Genomic DNA, 16701 nt, shown 5'->3' with positions numbered 1-16701 from the left:
TGTCCATGAGACTTGCTGTAAAGCATGTCACTAAATGCTGCTAAGAACAGCCAAGGCAATATGGCAGCCTCTATAATGTATAAATAGTTAAATAAAAATCAGAATATGAAATCCCGGCTAACTGTGGGTCTAGTGACCTGAACAGAGGATCAGATTAGGATTGCTCAATAGATCTGCAGTAGGGCTAGGATTGTGGCCATAACACAAAAATGCCCCACTACTATGTTTGTGTGAATACAGCCCAAGTGTACCTGCACTATACTGGTCATGTTGGTTGCAGCAACGTAACATCTACAGTTTCGACTATGTACTGGTTTCTGAGCTCTGTAATGCAGCAATTCTTCACCCAATAAAAATATATCAATAAATGTCAGCACAGTGGCTTTAACCCTTTGAGGACCAGGCCCAAAATGACCCAGCGGACTGCACAAATTTTCAGTTTTGCTTTTTTTTTTTCTCCTCCCCTTCTAAGAGCTCCAGCACTTTGTTTTTTATATACAGGGCCATGTAATGGCTTGTTATTTACAGGAGTAGTTATAGTTTGTAATAGCGTCTTTCTTTCTACCATAACATGTATGACGGAATCCCAAATATATTAATGAGGCTATAAATTGGTGAAATTGTAAAAAAAGAATGCAACATGGTAACATTTGGGAGTTCCTGTGTCTACGTTATACACTATATGGTAAAAGCAACATGATCCCATTATTCTATAGGTCAGTCTGAACACAACCATATGCAGGTTTACGCAGATTCTCTTATATAAAAATTATATAGAATTTTTTTTATGAAATCTTTTTTGCAATTAATAAATTGGGCCTATTGTGACGCTTATAACAGTTTTAGTTTTTCACCTACAGGGGTAATTTTTTCCACCATTATCTCTAGTTTTTAACAATCCCATATTTGTGAAGATCGGACGTTTTGATCATTTTTTAAAATATAAAATGTAAAACAGTTTACGCAGTTTGGGATGATCATTTTAATAGATCGGACAATTACGCATTAATATAAAATTAAATATTACATATTTTTATGTGTTTTATTTATATAATGGGGAAGGGGGGTGATTTTAATTTTTATTGGGGAGGGGCTTTGGGGTAGTGTAATAATGATTTTTCCACATTTTAAGTCCCTTTAGGGGACTTTTACATTTATTACATTATTCACACATTATGCACACTGTAGGTCCTGATCAGTAAGTGACAGGGGACTGCCCCTGTCACTTACATGCCAAGATCACAGCGTTTAAGGGGTTAATGACACGCTGCAGCCTGTCAATAATGGTAAGGGCCGGCTGCTCACTGCAGCTGCCCCCCCCCACCACCTCCTATGAAGCTTCATAGGTCAGGACGTATTGCTATGCCCAGGGTTGTCTGGGCACAGACTTCCCGGTACATCCTTGGCAATTTAGGGGTTAAAGGGGTTGTTCACCAAAATTTTTCTCCCTTCAAATTAACTGGTGCCATAGATTTACAATTTACTTCTATTAAAAAAAAAATCCCCACCCTTCCAGTACTTAGCTGCTGTATGTCCTGCAGGAAGTTTTGTATTCTTTCCAGTCTGACAGTGCTCTCTGCTGCCACCTCTGTCCATGTCAGGAACTGTCCAGAGCAGCAGCAAATCTCCATTAAAAAAAAAAAAAAAAAAAAGTCTTCTGCTCCCCAGACTGGAAAGAATACACCACTTCCTGCAGGACATACAGCAGCTGATTGGTACTGGAAGACAAAAGATTTTTTAATAGAAGTAAAATTACAAATCTATGGCAGTTGATTTGAAAAAATTTAATAGTGAACCTAAATATTAAAAAAGTGAAAATTCAATAATGCTCATTGTGGGTATGCAGTCTAACACTTATATCCCTAGCACATTTTTCTAGAAAGACGAAATAAAAGAAAACAGTTATCAAAACATCTCAAAAATAGTTTAATTCTGTAACCAAATAGTTGTTTCACAAAACAAGAAAAAACAAAAAAATTACACAAAAGGGACATTATACAGCATAAGGTTAATATAAAAGAGGATTTAAAGTGTCTAGTCTATCAAGAGGTCCAAGTGCGGTCCATGAATCTTCCGGGTTCTATTTAAGGGTTGCAACATCCAAAAATTCATAAACCGTAGCAAAAAGCCAAAAACGTGTATGACTAAAACTGAGCTTCCAGCTGATGTCGGCAGCCAAGCAGGTGATGGCCTCGGCTACCAGACATGTTATGGGCAAAAAGGCATTTAAAGTCAATGGTTTAGGCAAGATTTCCTGTAACCAAGCGTGAAACCTGGTCATTGTTTCACTTCTAAGACCTCCTTCACAATGCATGAAGACTAGCGCTGCAAAGGAAGCTACTTCAGCTTTATTGAAGAAAACCATAGAGACATATGCAAAAATATATATTTGAATAAATAAGGAACTCCTGGTGGGATTGAAAACCAATCTGCAGGTTTTGCAGTTAAAAAATGTGTAGTCTATTATATATAATTTATAAAATAAACCAGTAAGTAAACTGCCCACTGAGGGTAAAACAGAGGTCAGTGAAACGCCACACACCCAGCCGAATTCCGCTTGTGAATGCTATTGCTCTTCAGATGGCTCTTTGTTCACTGCAATGAAAAACAAAAATCACAGAAATGTTACGTGCAACGCTATTATAAGAGGAGCAGAGGGATAATAAGGTGTGGTGAGGGTGTATAGAGAGGGCTCACATGTCTGCTCTATACCGGATGGCTGCTATCAGTAGCTGGTGCGCTGCCACTAATAGCCGGCATGGAACGATCGCCCGTGCAGAGCTAACCATATAGATGCCGCTGTCAAAATTGACATCAGTATTTAACTGGCCTTCACATTCCTTCATAGGTGGATCAGCTCCCCACAATGAGCTAATCCAATGTCAGTGTAGCCCGAGGACTCTGATGCCTTTGGGACTAACTGACATCAGTGATTGCTTCAGCAGGCTTAAAGGGGTTATCCAGTGCTACAAAAACATGGCCACTTTTCCCCCCTCTCATCTCCAGTTCAGGTGCGGTTTGCAATTAAAGGGAACCAATCACGCCCAAAATCACCCTGATAAGACGTGCTGGCCCATCACCCAGCATGCTTTCCAAACATCCCCCTGTACCCTCCGTGCCCACCTCTATTAGACCGTATTCTTACTTTTATGGTGTCCTGCGCTGTATGTAAATGCCGGGCAAGTAGTCAGTGGGAGTATCTAGTCATGGTCCTGGGCGGCTGGAATTGCTTTAATCACACCCAGAGGGGCGTGATTGAAAGACCCGCTTTCCACGTCGGCGGCGTGACGAAGTCTTCAGGATGCCGTGCATGCGCAGTAAGTCAGCATCTTCTCCCGCTGTACAGCGCATGCGCGGCGTGCTAAAGACGTCGCCATGCCGCCGACGTGGAATGCAGGCCTCGGGTGACATCGGCAGAATGCAGGTCTTTCAATCACGCCCCTCTGGCCGTGATTACAGTGATTCCACCGCCCAGGACAGTGACTAGATACGCCCACCGTAACTACTTGCCCAGAATTTACATACAGCGTGGGACATCATAAAAGTAAGAATACGGTCTAATAGAGGGGGTGCACGTGGGGTACAGGGGGATGTTTGGGAAGCATGCTGGGTGATGTGCCAGCACGTTTCGGCATGATTGGTTCCCTTTAAGCTCCATTTACTTAAATGGAACAGAGTTTGAAACCCCACCCAATCTGGAGACGAGAGGGGGAAAGTGGCCATGTTTTTATACCGCTGGATAACCCCTTTGTGTGTGCAGCAGGTGAAGCGCTGTGGCTTTATAAAAACACAAAGATGGGGGGGGGGGGGGGACTAACATGAAGGCGTTAAGGTGATTAAACCAATGGAAGTGAAGACTACTGAAAAACTTACTAGTTCACTCAAATGCCATTTCTTGACTTTTCCTAACACAGCGAGCAACTTTTCTTTTGAATTCACCATTTGGATCTTCCCTCCATTCTTTCTGTTAAAGGACAATTGTAAGAAGTAGTTATTACAGGTGATCGACATTCTCTGGAATTGCTATTTTTGTGTCTTTTATATCCAGAGGATATACATTTGTAGCTCACAATATGACCAGAATTCCTCTAAGATGTCTCAAGTCATTAAATACTTGTTACTAAAGTATTTTTTATAATTTTTTTTTTTATAATTTAATACTTTATTTGCATTAGTTTATTATTTTTATTATTTATTAAATTTTTTTTATTTTTTTTTACACCCTGACCTATAAAAAACGTTATGCCCTACAACACTCAGCTGACATGCACAACAGCTATCATTGCCTTTCTGCAGGAATTAAAATCCCATTAACTATATAATAGGAGGGTGGCAGCAGACCGCCGCTATCTTCTATGGGCTACCTGAATAATCTAAAGATAGTCTGGGCAGCCCTTCCCGCAGCTCCCTGCTCACTGACTGTATGTGCAATAGCACAGACAGTGAGGGCCGACATGACAGGTCAGCGCTCTCTTGCCATTTCGGACAGTCTAAAGGCCCTATTCCACGGAACGATTATCGTTCGTATTTGGCCGATATCTGCCGCTACGGACGATAATCGTCCCGTGGAATAGAGTGCAACGATCAGCCGACATCGTTCATGTCGGCTGATCGTTGCAGTCGCTTGTTTTTCAACATGTTGAAAAACAAGCGACTGATATAGCAGCGATCTGCTGCCGTCGCTCCGTTGAATAGGAGCGTCGGCAGCAGACGCTGCTATATCCTATGGGCTGCCCGGACGATCAGCGATCACCCGGGCAGCCCCCCGCCGCCCCTCCCGCACTCACTGCACCTGTGTTGAATAGCGGCGGCAGCGAGCGGGAAACGAGGAGCAAACGAGCGCTGAGAGCGCTCGTTTGCCCCTCTAAACGACCCGTGTAATAGGCCCTTAACACAGACCTAAGCCAGATTTCTGCAGACGTTCCAAGTGGGATGCAGCAAAGTATCACTGCCACATGGCGCTTCCAATGTCCAGCCATGTGATTGTGTGGTTAATGTGCGAAACCCATCTCATGCCTCTTTCAACTTCTCTAATGAAGTTACTTTTAGGAATAAGGGCGCGGTCACAAAAATATATAAGTTCCTGCTGCATGTCTGGATACCCAACACAAAGGCATTGTGATCTGGTCTGGGTCATCAGACCCATTAGGGTATGTTCACACTGAGGACATAAGCAAGAAATTTCAAACTGAATCTACACGCGTATACCGCTTGCAATACTGCCTGTAAAATATGTACAGACCAACGTCCCAGTTTATGGGAGTTTATGCACGGAATGTTCCGCCGCGGATCTGCTTTCCACCCAAAGAATTGACCCGACAATTCTTTGAGCAGATTCCACTAGAGAAATCCTATAGAAGTTATTGGGGCTTTGAATATCCACCTTCCTTTCCTATTCAAGTAGAAAAATTTCCCCTTTAATTCCTTAGTGTGAACATACCCCAATAGTGATGGGACTTGCATTTATATTACAGGGGGTTATCTAGGCTTCTTCATTTGTCGTCAGCGTATCCACGGTGCAGGATCATGGGGATGAGACCACCTAACCATTAGATGACATAGAAGTGCTCATCCCTCTAGATAACTGGAGTATAACATTAGCTAAAATAATGGAGCTGTCCCTGTGCAGAAATATACATACAAGCAGTGCGAGGATGAGTGCTACTTACTGCTGCATCTACATTGGCTGGAGAATCACTATTTGGATCGGCAAGCATCGAAATAACACTGATCATTATGGTCTCCACAGTGTGAATGGGTAGCCAGCGTTCCTCAGGTTTCTCATAGCCAAACTTATCTTCCCCAGGCTCATGGAGAATGGATATACAAACGTCACCATTCTTTGCAACTGTTGATAAAAATGAAAAAAAAAATAAAAAAATAGTCACTAACCTACTGCTGGATGTCAGCACAATCTGTTATCCAATGTGAAAAGTTACAGCCAGCTTTCGTCAGAGCTTATTTACACGTCCCGCAAAGTTGTCTGCGATTGATCCGCAATTGCCCATTGATTTCTATTGTGCCAATCACACATTACACTAGGGCCTAGTGTGTTTTGTGACTGCGGTATGGATTACCTATAGAAGTCTATGGGATCTGTGTTTTTCATGAATGTCACAGGCGTAAAAAAAAAAAAAATTAAACACAAATCTAAGAAAACTAGTGATTTTTTTTTTTGGCTCCACACATTTATACACCGTACTTAAGAAAAAGTCTGACCCGGTTAGAGTGGAGCGTACATGAGATCTGTTACTACGTGGCTGTATTTGCTCCCTCTGTATACCTTCCTTACCTAAGGGGCCTATTCCACAGGAGCGATAATCGGCCACATTCGGCTGATTATCGCTCCATGGAATAGAGAGAACGATCAGCCGATGATCGTGTCATCGGCTGATCGTTCATTTAGGTTCAGACCTAAAATCGTTGTTCGCCACCAGCGCATCACTACGGTTGAATAGCGGTGTGCGGCGGCAACCGACGATTCAGCAGAACCATACATTACCTGTCCGGGATGCAGGTAGTCTTCTCCCGGTCCTGCGCCCCAGCATCGGCTTCGGAGCGGGGCTGTCTGAACTGACAGACTGCTAAGCCAATCACTGGCCGGGAACGCCGCGGCCAGTGATTGGCAGAGCAGTCTGTCAGTTCAGACAGTCCCGCTCCGAAGCTGCTGCGGCTCGCAGGACCGGGAGAATAAGACCTGCGCCTGGACAGGTAATGTATGAAGCAAGGACTGCAAGGACATTGGTAACGATGTCCCTGCAGCCCTTGTTTCACGTTCGGGGCCGTGGAATAGGCCCAGTAAACGAGCGCAGATCTAGAAGATCGGCCCTCGTTAATGTCGTTGATCGGGCCCCCATCGGCCTGTGGAATAGGACCCTAAGGGAAAATCCAAACAAGGGAGACAAACTTTTTCTTTGATTGCCAGAGTTATGATTTGGCAGGTCAATAATTTGATTGTTTGCGCCATGATCTCTAGTCTCTATTATCATATTGATGTAACAGAAAATGTTTGATCGCTTTTTATTATTTTTTTTTAAAACAATTTAATAAAAATCAGTAGTCCTGTTTCCACCCCCCCCCCCCCGTTTACCATGCAGGAACAATGTTATGTTTTAATAGATCGGACAATTCTGCACACTAAGATATATAATATGTTGGTTTTTTTTATATTTTTATTTTTATGATGGGCAAGGAGGTATTCTAAACTTTTATTGGGAGGGGGGGTTAAGGTTTTTTTTTTAATACTTTTAAAAACTATTACACTTTTTTTCACTGTACAACATGCAATCATTAGATTGTTATCGGCGATCTATGCATAGAGCCTGTCTGAGAGCAGACTATGCACAGATCGCCAGACAGGACAGAGGTAAGAAGCTTACAGCTGCTTGTTCTGTCACAGAGTACCTTAAACACTGCGATCGCTAAAGATTGCAGCGTTTAAGGAGTTAATGAGGCGCAGCCTATCATTACCTCCGGCCCCAGACACACTGATGTGAGTGGGATTGCTCTCACTGCAGCGGTCCTGCACACATCAGTAAGCCCCTCAGTCAGGAAACATATATACAATCCTACTGCACGGAGTATGTGCAGTAGGAACGTATATATACAGATTACTGACGGGAAGGGATTAAACCTGGCCCAGGAGCAGATATCCAGCATGCCAGGGTGAATGGCAGAGGTTTAGAAAGAGACAGATCAATATATGTAAATATTGAGTATTTGCATAAACCTGGTATTTGTCAGTAAGAGCTGTAACACTAATAACTGTACTCCAGTATAATATAAAGACAAAGTTAGTGTCTTGTGTCAGCCATGACTGTACCGCCTGCAAATACTACACCAACAGGAACCATCGCTTACCATTAGGATGCCAGATTTCAGTAATGAACTTCATTTTTGGAGGTCTTAGAGGATAATCCACTGGGAACGTAAGATGCACCTTAAAGAATCCACCCTCACTTGAAGAAAAAGATGGGACACATTAGAAGAAATGCAGTCAGGTGGGAACATTGCAAAGCTGCGCTATAGGCCAAAATTATTGAAGGGTATACATAAGAAACTGGGCCGAGCTGTGATTGGCCGTTGTGGGCCGTTTACACCGGTTTCTATTTTACACACTTTGATTTGGGCCGAAATCTTCAGAACTTTCTAGTGTACGATAAAAGGATTCTCAGCCCCGTAATGTGGATTCTGAAGACCAAAAGAGCCAGTACTCCAAGGAAGGGGCCTCTAGTTACTGCTTTTTGCGTAAGACACAGAAAAGTGTATGCGAGCTGTTCTGTCTCCCCCACCCTTACAAGACAGTTAATAGAAAATGTATACCTGGCCAGCTATTTCTGCACTATATAATGCCAGGAGGGTTAAAAGGGTACCCCAATTATATGTTTTTTTTTTCTTTCAAATCAACTGGTTCCAGGAAGTTATATATGTTTGTAAATTACTTTTTATTTAAAAATCTCTAGTTTTCTGTACTTATCAGCTGCTGTATGTGCTGCAGGAAGTGGCGTACTCTTTCCTGTCTGACACTGTGCTCACTGTGGTTTCAGAAAGTTAAAGATTTGTAATTTAGTTCTTTTTAAAAATCTCCCATCTTCCTGTTATGGATGTACTGTTACTGTATGTCCTGAAGGAAGTGGTGTATTCTCTCCAGTCTTCCCATACTTTTCAGCTGCTGTATGTACTGCAGGAAGTGGTGTATTCTCTTCAGTCTGACAGAGTGCTCTGCTGCCACCTCTGTCCATGTCAGGAACTGTCCAGAGCAGGAGAGGTTTTTTTTATAGGAATGCCGTGGACAGTTCCTGACATGGACAGAGGTGGCAGCAGAGAGCACTGTGTCAGACTGGAGAGAGAATACACCACTTCCTTCAGGACATACAGCAACAGTACATCCATAACGGGAAGATGGGAGATTTTTAAAAAGAACTAAATTACAAATCTCTAACTTTCTGAAACCAGTAGATTTGAAAGAAAGATTTTGGCCAAGTACCCATTTAACTTGAAGTCAAGTTGCTGATGACTATTATGAATAACCCTCCTGGCATTATATAGTGCAGAAACAGCCAGCCATGAATGACATTTACATGAGCAGTCAGCGAAGGGAGGGGGGAGATCAGAGCGGAGACAGAGTGAACGGCTCCCACACAGTTTGTGTCTTCGGCAGAAAGCAGCATCTCAAAACTGGGGGAAGGAGACTGAAAAGAAAATAAGTACAGAATTAATTGTTAGTCTCCAGTAAGGGGGGGGGGATGATTCAACATGTATTTTACCTAACCGTAAAAATAAAGGTGCAAGCACTTACAATAAAGTGTCCTGTGGCCCAATGAGCAGCACCTCCCATTTGTAGATATCGTCGTCATCTATGAGCCCGGCAGAAAATCCCTCAACAGGGTTCTTGTTCAGCTCTGAAAAGTAATTCATAAGACAAAGTTAGGTATAAGTTATGTTAGTGGTTCAGTAACCACTGCATAAAATAAAGTGTTGGCTGACATCACTACAGGACACTACACTGTACAAAAAAAAAAAAAAAAAAAAGCTGGAGTCATCTGTGGCGGAGATGTCTGGCAGTTCCCCTAACCCTTCTCTCTATAGGGCAGGCACACGCAGCAAGGCAGGCAAGAGACCAATAGGATTGGAGTCAGTAAATGGGGGGGGAAATCACCATTGTGCCTAATAGTGAAATATGTAGAGATGAGGCAGCATAGTGATCCTGGTTCCTCCATATCGTTTTGTCTATTGTGAAGGATGTAGATTCCGAGCTGAGGCAGCATAGTGATGCGGTGCCCTAGGTGCCTCTATACCATTGTGCCTATTGGTGAAGCATGCAGACAGAGGAGAGGCAGCACAGTGATCCTTGTTCCTCCATATCATTGCACCTATTGACTAAACATGTAGATGCAGAGCTGAGGCAGCAGTGTGACCCAGTGTCCCCGCACTATTGGGCCTATTTGTGATATAGGCAGAAGTGCCCCCATACCATTGTGCCTATTGGCAAAGCATGTAGATGCAGATGAGGCAGCATAGTGACCTGTACCCCTGCTGCTTGCCTATAGGTTACAGATGTAGATACAGCATAGTACCCTCTGCCCCCTGGTTACATATGTAGATGCAGAGCTGATTCAGCATAGTGCCCTTTGCCCCTAGTACCTAAATGTTATAGATGCAGATGAGGCAGCATAGTACCCTGCACCCCTGATGTATATTGGTTCCATATGTAGATGCAGAGCTGATACAGCATAGTGCCCTGTCTATTGGTGACATATGTAGATGCAGAGCTGATCCAGCATAGTGCCCTGTTTATGGGTGCATTAGTAGATGCTGATCTGATACATCATAGTGCCCTGTCTATGGGTGACATATGTAGATGCAGAGCTGATTCAGCATAGTGCCCTGTCTATGGGGGACCTATGTAGGTGCAAAGCTGATCCAGCATAGTGCCCTGTCTATTGGTGGCATATGTAGATGCAGAGCTGATCCAGCATAGTGCCCTGTCTATTGGTGACATATGTAGATGCAGAGCTGATCCAGCATAGTGCCCTGTCTATTGGTGACATATGTAGATGCAGAGCTGATCCAGCATAGTGCCCTGTCTATTGGTGACATATGTAGATACAGAGCTGATCCAGCATAGTGCCCTGTCTATTGGTGACATATGTAGATGCCGAGCTGATTCAGCATAGTGCCCTGTCTATTGGTGACATATGTAGATGCCGAGCTGATTCAGCATAGTGCCCTGTCTATTGGTGACATATGTAGATGCCGAGCTGACACAGCATAGTGCCCTGTCTATTGGTGACCTATGTAGATGCTGAGCTGATCCAGCATAGTGCCCTGTCTATTGGTGGCATATGTAGATGCTGAGCTGATTCAGCATAGTGCCCTGTCTATTGGTGACATATGTAGATGCTGAGCTGATTCAGCATAGTGCCCTGTCTATTGGTGACATATGTAGATGCAGAGCTGATTCAGCATAGTGCCCTGTCTATGGGTGACATATGTAGATGCAGAGCTGATTCAGCATAGTGCCCTGTCTATTGGTGACATATGTAGATGCTGAGCTGATTCAGCATAGTGCCTGGAGTGAGGGAAGCCTGGCTATGCTCAGCCCAACATGGAGGCAGGGCCCCCCCACAGAGGGCCTGACAGGCAGCAGCTCGTCCCTATTATATATCACATATACACACACAGGTTAGGGTTAGTGTAGGACAAGGCTCCCCACACTACACATAAGCACTACAGAGCCCAGCACTGCTCCCTGACAGCTGAGGCCGAGTCCCCCGGGGCCCCCAGCACCGCCGCAGCCGGGCCCTGTTATACCGGATAGACTGGACGCCTCGTGGCCGCCGGGGCGGAAACTCCAGCAGCCCGGTGCCCCGGCACCGCCGCCCACAACACTCCCGGACAATAGTGAGACAAAGGCGAGGCGCGAGCCTGCCGAGCATTACCCGCGAGCTGCTTCCTGAGCAGAAGGACAGACTGTTCGGACATGTTGTATCCCCCTCAGCGCTCCCTTCTCTCCTCCTGTCACCACAAATCCTCCGTGCTCACCCCCTTGCCTTGCACCACTTCCGCCCTTATAGATTTCAGTCCTCTCTCCGGAACGCATAAGCCCCGCCCCTGCCGTGGAACGCACAGGTGAGGCCCTGGCCGCCATTTTGAGGGGAGTAGGTGGCTAAAGAGCGCCTGTGTGTACCACGCACAAAAACCATAGACAGTGGCCGGATATATTTACCTTTTGTAGTAGATAATGTAAAATAAATAAAAGGGATGGAAAAAGCGCAACGTGTATGAAGACGTACAGTGTAAACACACGTGTGAAGTGCGCAGGCGCGCCTTGGACACCCATATTATTTTTCAAGTTAGGTCGTCAGCGGGCGACTTCATTTAACGCGAGCGGCGCAGCTGGGTGGAGCTCTGTACCGTACAGTGTGTACTGGAGCCTGCGGCATCTACTAGTCAACATGAGTGTTATAGATCATGTACGGGACATGGCTGCGGCCGGACTGCACTCCAACGTGCGACTACTGAGCAGCCTCCTGCTGACCATGAGCAACAACAACCCGTGAGTCCGATACACCGGCACTGCACCTGTACTCCGTTATGTCTACTATATATACACAAGCCTGGGGGCTGCGATACCGCACCTCACATACCTCATCCTTAGGAATAGGTGTATTAAAGGGGAACTCCGGAGAAATGTGTTTTTATTTCATATCAACCGGTGTCAGAAAGTTATACAGCTTTGTAAATTATTTCTTTAAAAAAAATCTCCAGTCTTCCAGTACTTATCAGCTGCTGTATGTCCTGCAGGAAGTGGTGTATTCTCTCCAGTCTGACACAGTGCTCTCTGCTGCCACCTTTGTCCATGTCAGGAACTCTCCAGAGCAACAGCAAATCCCCATAGAAAACCTCTCCTGCTCTGGACAGTTCCTGACATGGACAAAGGTGGCAGCAGAGAGCACTGTGTCAGCCTGGAGAGAATACACCACTTCCTGCAGGACATACAGCAGCTGATAAGTACTGGAAGGCTTTACATAGTAAATTTCAATTCTGTATAACTATATATGTATTTTAAACATGTAAAGTCTCCCAGTACTTATCAGCTGCTGCATGTCCTGCAGGAAGTGGTGTATTCTACTGGATGACTGTAGATTTTTTTTCTAATAGAAGTAACTTACAAATCTCGGACATCAGTTGATTTGAAAGACAAATATTTTCCCGTTGATGTTAATAGGGGTTGCATAAACAGCGCAGTATCACAGACTTCATTGACTTCAATGCTTTTTGTCAATGAAAATGAAGCGCGGTTCAGTCATGTGTCCGTGTATGTCGGCATAGGACGGTCACATCTCTTGTCCGCCACTTACGGCCATAATATAAATACCACAAAGCGTCCGTATTGCGCTCGCCTAATGCCGACCTCAGGATGTGGAGATCAGACGCGTGATCTCTATTCCGCCATTTGGGATCAGATTTTTATACTTTTTTTTTTTTTTTTGTACTTTTTATTCAGGGAAATGTTTTCACCCTCTCAGAAGTACCAGCTGCTCGTATACCACGCAGACTCTCTGTTCCATGACAAAGAATACAGAAACGCTGTCAGCAAGTACACAATGGCTCTACAGCAGAAGAAAGCCCTGACCAAGACGTCCAAAGTCAGACCCTCTACTGGGAACACCGCCACAACGCCACAGAATCAGGTGAGATGGTTGTCTGGGGACAATAAAAGGGTATTTCTGCTGAAGACACAGAAATCTGTGTGTGAGCTATTCTCTCCCTCCTCCCTTCTGAGATGGCTGATGTAAACAAGTCACTGGCCAGCTGTCTCAGCACTCTGTGATGCCGGGAGGGATAATTTGAGGTCAATTTGCTGGTGACCTCACTGTAATTAACCCACCTGGCATCACAGAGTGCAGAGACAGCCCGCCAAGGAACACTGTTTACATAAGCTGTCTCAAAAGAGATGGGGAGAGAAAAGCTCACACACAGATTTCTGTGTAGAAAGCTGCAGCTCAGAACTGGGGGAAGGAGACTGAATAGATAATAACAAGTATGGAAGGAATTGTTAGTCTCCAGGAGGGGGGGATTAAACATGTATTATTACCTGACAGGAATACCCCTTTAAATATTTTCTATATGGGTGGGGTTGGCCTAAACTTTAAAAAATACCTCATACTCTCCTCCCCGGCTCCCTGTCGAACGTGATCTGATCCCTGCTCATCGCTTCCAAGACTATTTTACTCAAAAATTTCATAGATCCGGGTCTCTGTGTTCACACCTGTACTGATCAAGAGAATAAGCCGAGAGATGACCGTGCTGCAGCGCTTTCTCTCACCGCTCTTAGAAAAAAAGAGTTGGAGTTATAATGGAGCTCTATGAAGCCTGACCTTTTTATATTTATTTCCTAACTCATAGCGGAGAGTGGACAAGCTACAGCACGGTCTTCTCCCGGCCTGGTCTCCTGATCGGCAGAGGTGTGAACACTGAGATTTGAATCGGGCACAACTTGTGCCGCGTCTCTGTACAACAGATGACGTGTCTTTATGATGTGTCAAAGTTTTTTTGTAACAACAGTGACACTTTGAAGGAGAAGTCCGGCAAAATTTTTTATTAAAGTATTGTTTTGCCCCCCAAAAGTTATACAAATCCCCAATATACACTTATTACAGGAAAGGCTTATAAAGTGCTTTTTCCCTGCACTTACTACTGCATCAAGGCTTCACTTCCTGGATAACATGGTGATGTCACTTCCTGGATAACATGGTGATGTCACTTCCTGGATAACATGGTGATGTCACTTCCTGGATAACATGGTGATGTCACTTCCTGGATAACATGGTGATGTCACTTCCCGGATAAACATGGTGATGTCACTTCCTGGATAACATGGTGATGTCACTTCCTGGATAACATGGTGATGTCACTTCCCGGATAAACATGGTGATGTCACTTCCTGGATAACATGGTGATGTCACTTCCCGGATAAACATGGTGATGTCACTTCCCGGATAAACATGGTGATGTCACAACCCGACTCCCAGAGTTGTGCGGGCTGTGGCTGCTGGGGGGGATGATGGCAGGGGGATGCTCAGCGTCCCTCCAGTGCTCTGTGTCCCTCAGTGTCCCCCTGCCATCATCCTCTCCAGCAGCCACAGCCCGCACAGCTCTGGGAGTCGGGTCGTGACATCACCATGTTATCCAGGAAGTGACATCACCATGTTATCCAGGAAGTGAAGCCTTGATGCAGTAGTAAGTGCAGGGAAAAAGCACTTTATAAGCATTTCCTGTAATAAGTGTATATTGGGGATTTGTATAACTTTTGGGGGGCGATACAATACTTTAATAAAAATTTTCTCCGGACTTCTCCTTTAAGTCTTGGTGATTCTTCTTCCTTGTTGTCCGCAGAGTCTTCCGTCAGAAATTGAAGTGAAGTATAAAATGGCTGAATGTTACACGATGCTGAAACAGGATAAAGATGCCGTCGCCATATTGGATGGAATCCCTTCCCGACAAAGAACTCCAAAGGTGAGATGACGAAGCAGACGCTCATTGCTTCTTATAATCCTGTGCTAGGGCAGCTTCACACGTAGCGGATTTCACCCTGCAAGTTTTGCAGCAAGATTGATTGCAATCCAAGGTCCTGTCAGTTCCTATGTGAATACCTACTTGCGGGATCCCGGCTTCCTGCTGTCCAGCCAATCAGTGACTGCACTGACTGGCTGGGTGAGGCCTATGGGAGCCAAGAGCCTCCGCTGCATCCAGAGCACAGACCACTCTGGGTGATATATGTTTTGTGAAATTACATTGATATTGTACACTCCGGGCGGCGGCTGGTTAAAGGGGCCGCCATTTACATACACTCAGCGCAATGAAAATTACACCACTAGCACATTCTTACTGTAACATCCTAAATCTCCCCTAGTTGCTTCAGAGGGATTTTCCTGGGGTTAGGAGTGACTTACAGATCATGGAGGGACGTTGTATGAAATGACGGCCATCTCTTTATCTTTCTGTTTTCTAGATCAATATGATGCTAGCCAATCTGTACAAGAAGGCCGGGCAAGAGCGATCTGCCGTGACCAGTTACAAGGAGGTGCTGAGACAGTGTCCTTTAGCCCTGGATGCCATTTTAGGTATTACTTTTGATCACAGAAAAAAAAAATCTGACATGTTAAACATTTTTTTTTTAAAGGGGTAGTTCACAAAAAACATTTTCTCTTTCAGATAAACTGGTGCCAGAAAGTGCCAGATATTTCTAATTTACTTCTATTAAAAAATCTTCCTGTACTTATCAGCTGCTGTATATCCTGCAGGAAGTGTATTCCCTCCAGTCTGACACAGTGCTCTCTGCTGCCACCTCTGTCCATGTCAGCAGTGGCAGATTCCCATAGAAAACCTCTCCTGCTCTGGACAGTTCCTGACATGGACAGAGGTGGCAGCAGAGAGCACTGTGTCTGACTGGAAAGAATACACCACAGGACATATAGCAGCTGATTATCCTTCTTTGCTTAAATCAGTAATCATTTTTTGCTAACACATTGTTTTAATAAAGTTATAATACCTTGTAGTGTTTTTTATTATTATTTCTATATGTTCTTCCGGTGTCTGGGAGCAGTAAGGGGCATCATGGCCCTCTCTGCTGCCACCAATGCTTGTGTAGGGAACTGCAAGGTTCCAGGTCTCCTGCTATGTTCTAACACTGCCGCACAGGACTAAACAGAGCAGCTTCCCATGTTCTCATGTACAGTAAACAAGGAGAAGAGGCCGTCTGACGTGATCCTGGTGTCCGTCAGCCTCTGTGAGCATCAGAACATAGCAGGAGATTGAGAACTGCAGTGCTTAGAGCCATGCACAGGCCGATACACATGTAACCCCTTACTGGTGCCAGGCAATGTAAGAAAATATTGAAATAATAAAAAAAGAAAAACCTTCACATCAGCAATACGTATATATACATTCCTAGTGCAAATATCCCGGGCAGTAGGAATGTATATATGCTTTACTGACTGAGGGGTTTGATGTGTGCGGGACCGCTGCAGTGAGAGCGATCCGGCACACATCAGTGTCCCAGGAGCCCAGCATAACAGGCAGCTGCGATCCCGCATTAACCCCTTAAACGCTGTGATCCATAGCGTTCGCGATGTTTAAGGTTCCAAGTGACAGGCCATATTATGTATATTAAAATATACATATTAAAAAGTTGTG

General features: G+C 44.6%; 2 protein-coding genes across 2 annotated transcripts in view; one reads left to right on the top strand and one right to left on the bottom strand.

The window, feature by feature from the left end:
* Positions 1–1902: 1902 nt before the first annotated feature.
* On the bottom strand, positions 1903–11589 carry LOC138786944 (ubiquitin-conjugating enzyme E2 G1-like). Its single transcript, XM_069964015.1, has 6 exons — positions 11442–11589; positions 9299–9401; positions 7861–7958; positions 5670–5848; positions 3874–3964; positions 1903–2595 (listed from the first exon to the last, which is right to left on the bottom strand). Exons 1-5 carry the CDS (start codon positions 11482–11484, stop codon positions 3878–3880), a joined length of 510 nt encoding a protein of 169 aa, XP_069820116.1. The 5' UTR covers positions 11485–11589; the 3' UTR covers positions 1903–2595; positions 3874–3877.
* A 261-nt stretch (positions 11590–11850) lies between these two features.
* Positions 11851–16701, top strand: part of ANAPC7 (anaphase promoting complex subunit 7) — a 28333-nt gene continuing 23482 nt past the window's right edge. Inside the window, exons 1-4 of the mRNA XM_069960914.1 lie at positions 11851–12058; positions 13010–13196; positions 14902–15021; positions 15518–15629. Coding sequence (XP_069817015.1) covers positions 11958–12058; positions 13010–13196; positions 14902–15021; positions 15518–15629 — 520 coding nt within the window. The 5' untranslated portion in view covers positions 11851–11957. The remainder of the gene's footprint in view (positions 12059–13009; positions 13197–14901; positions 15022–15517; positions 15630–16701) is intronic.

The sequence above is a fragment of the Dendropsophus ebraccatus genome, chromosome 3 (assembly GCF_027789765.1).
Source record: "Dendropsophus ebraccatus isolate aDenEbr1 chromosome 3, aDenEbr1.pat, whole genome shotgun sequence".
Classification (NCBI taxonomy): Eukaryota; Metazoa; Chordata; class Amphibia; order Anura; family Hylidae; genus Dendropsophus; species Dendropsophus ebraccatus.
The sequence above is the reverse complement of the archived record's forward strand: the minus strand, read 5'-3'. Positions and strand labels throughout refer to the sequence as shown.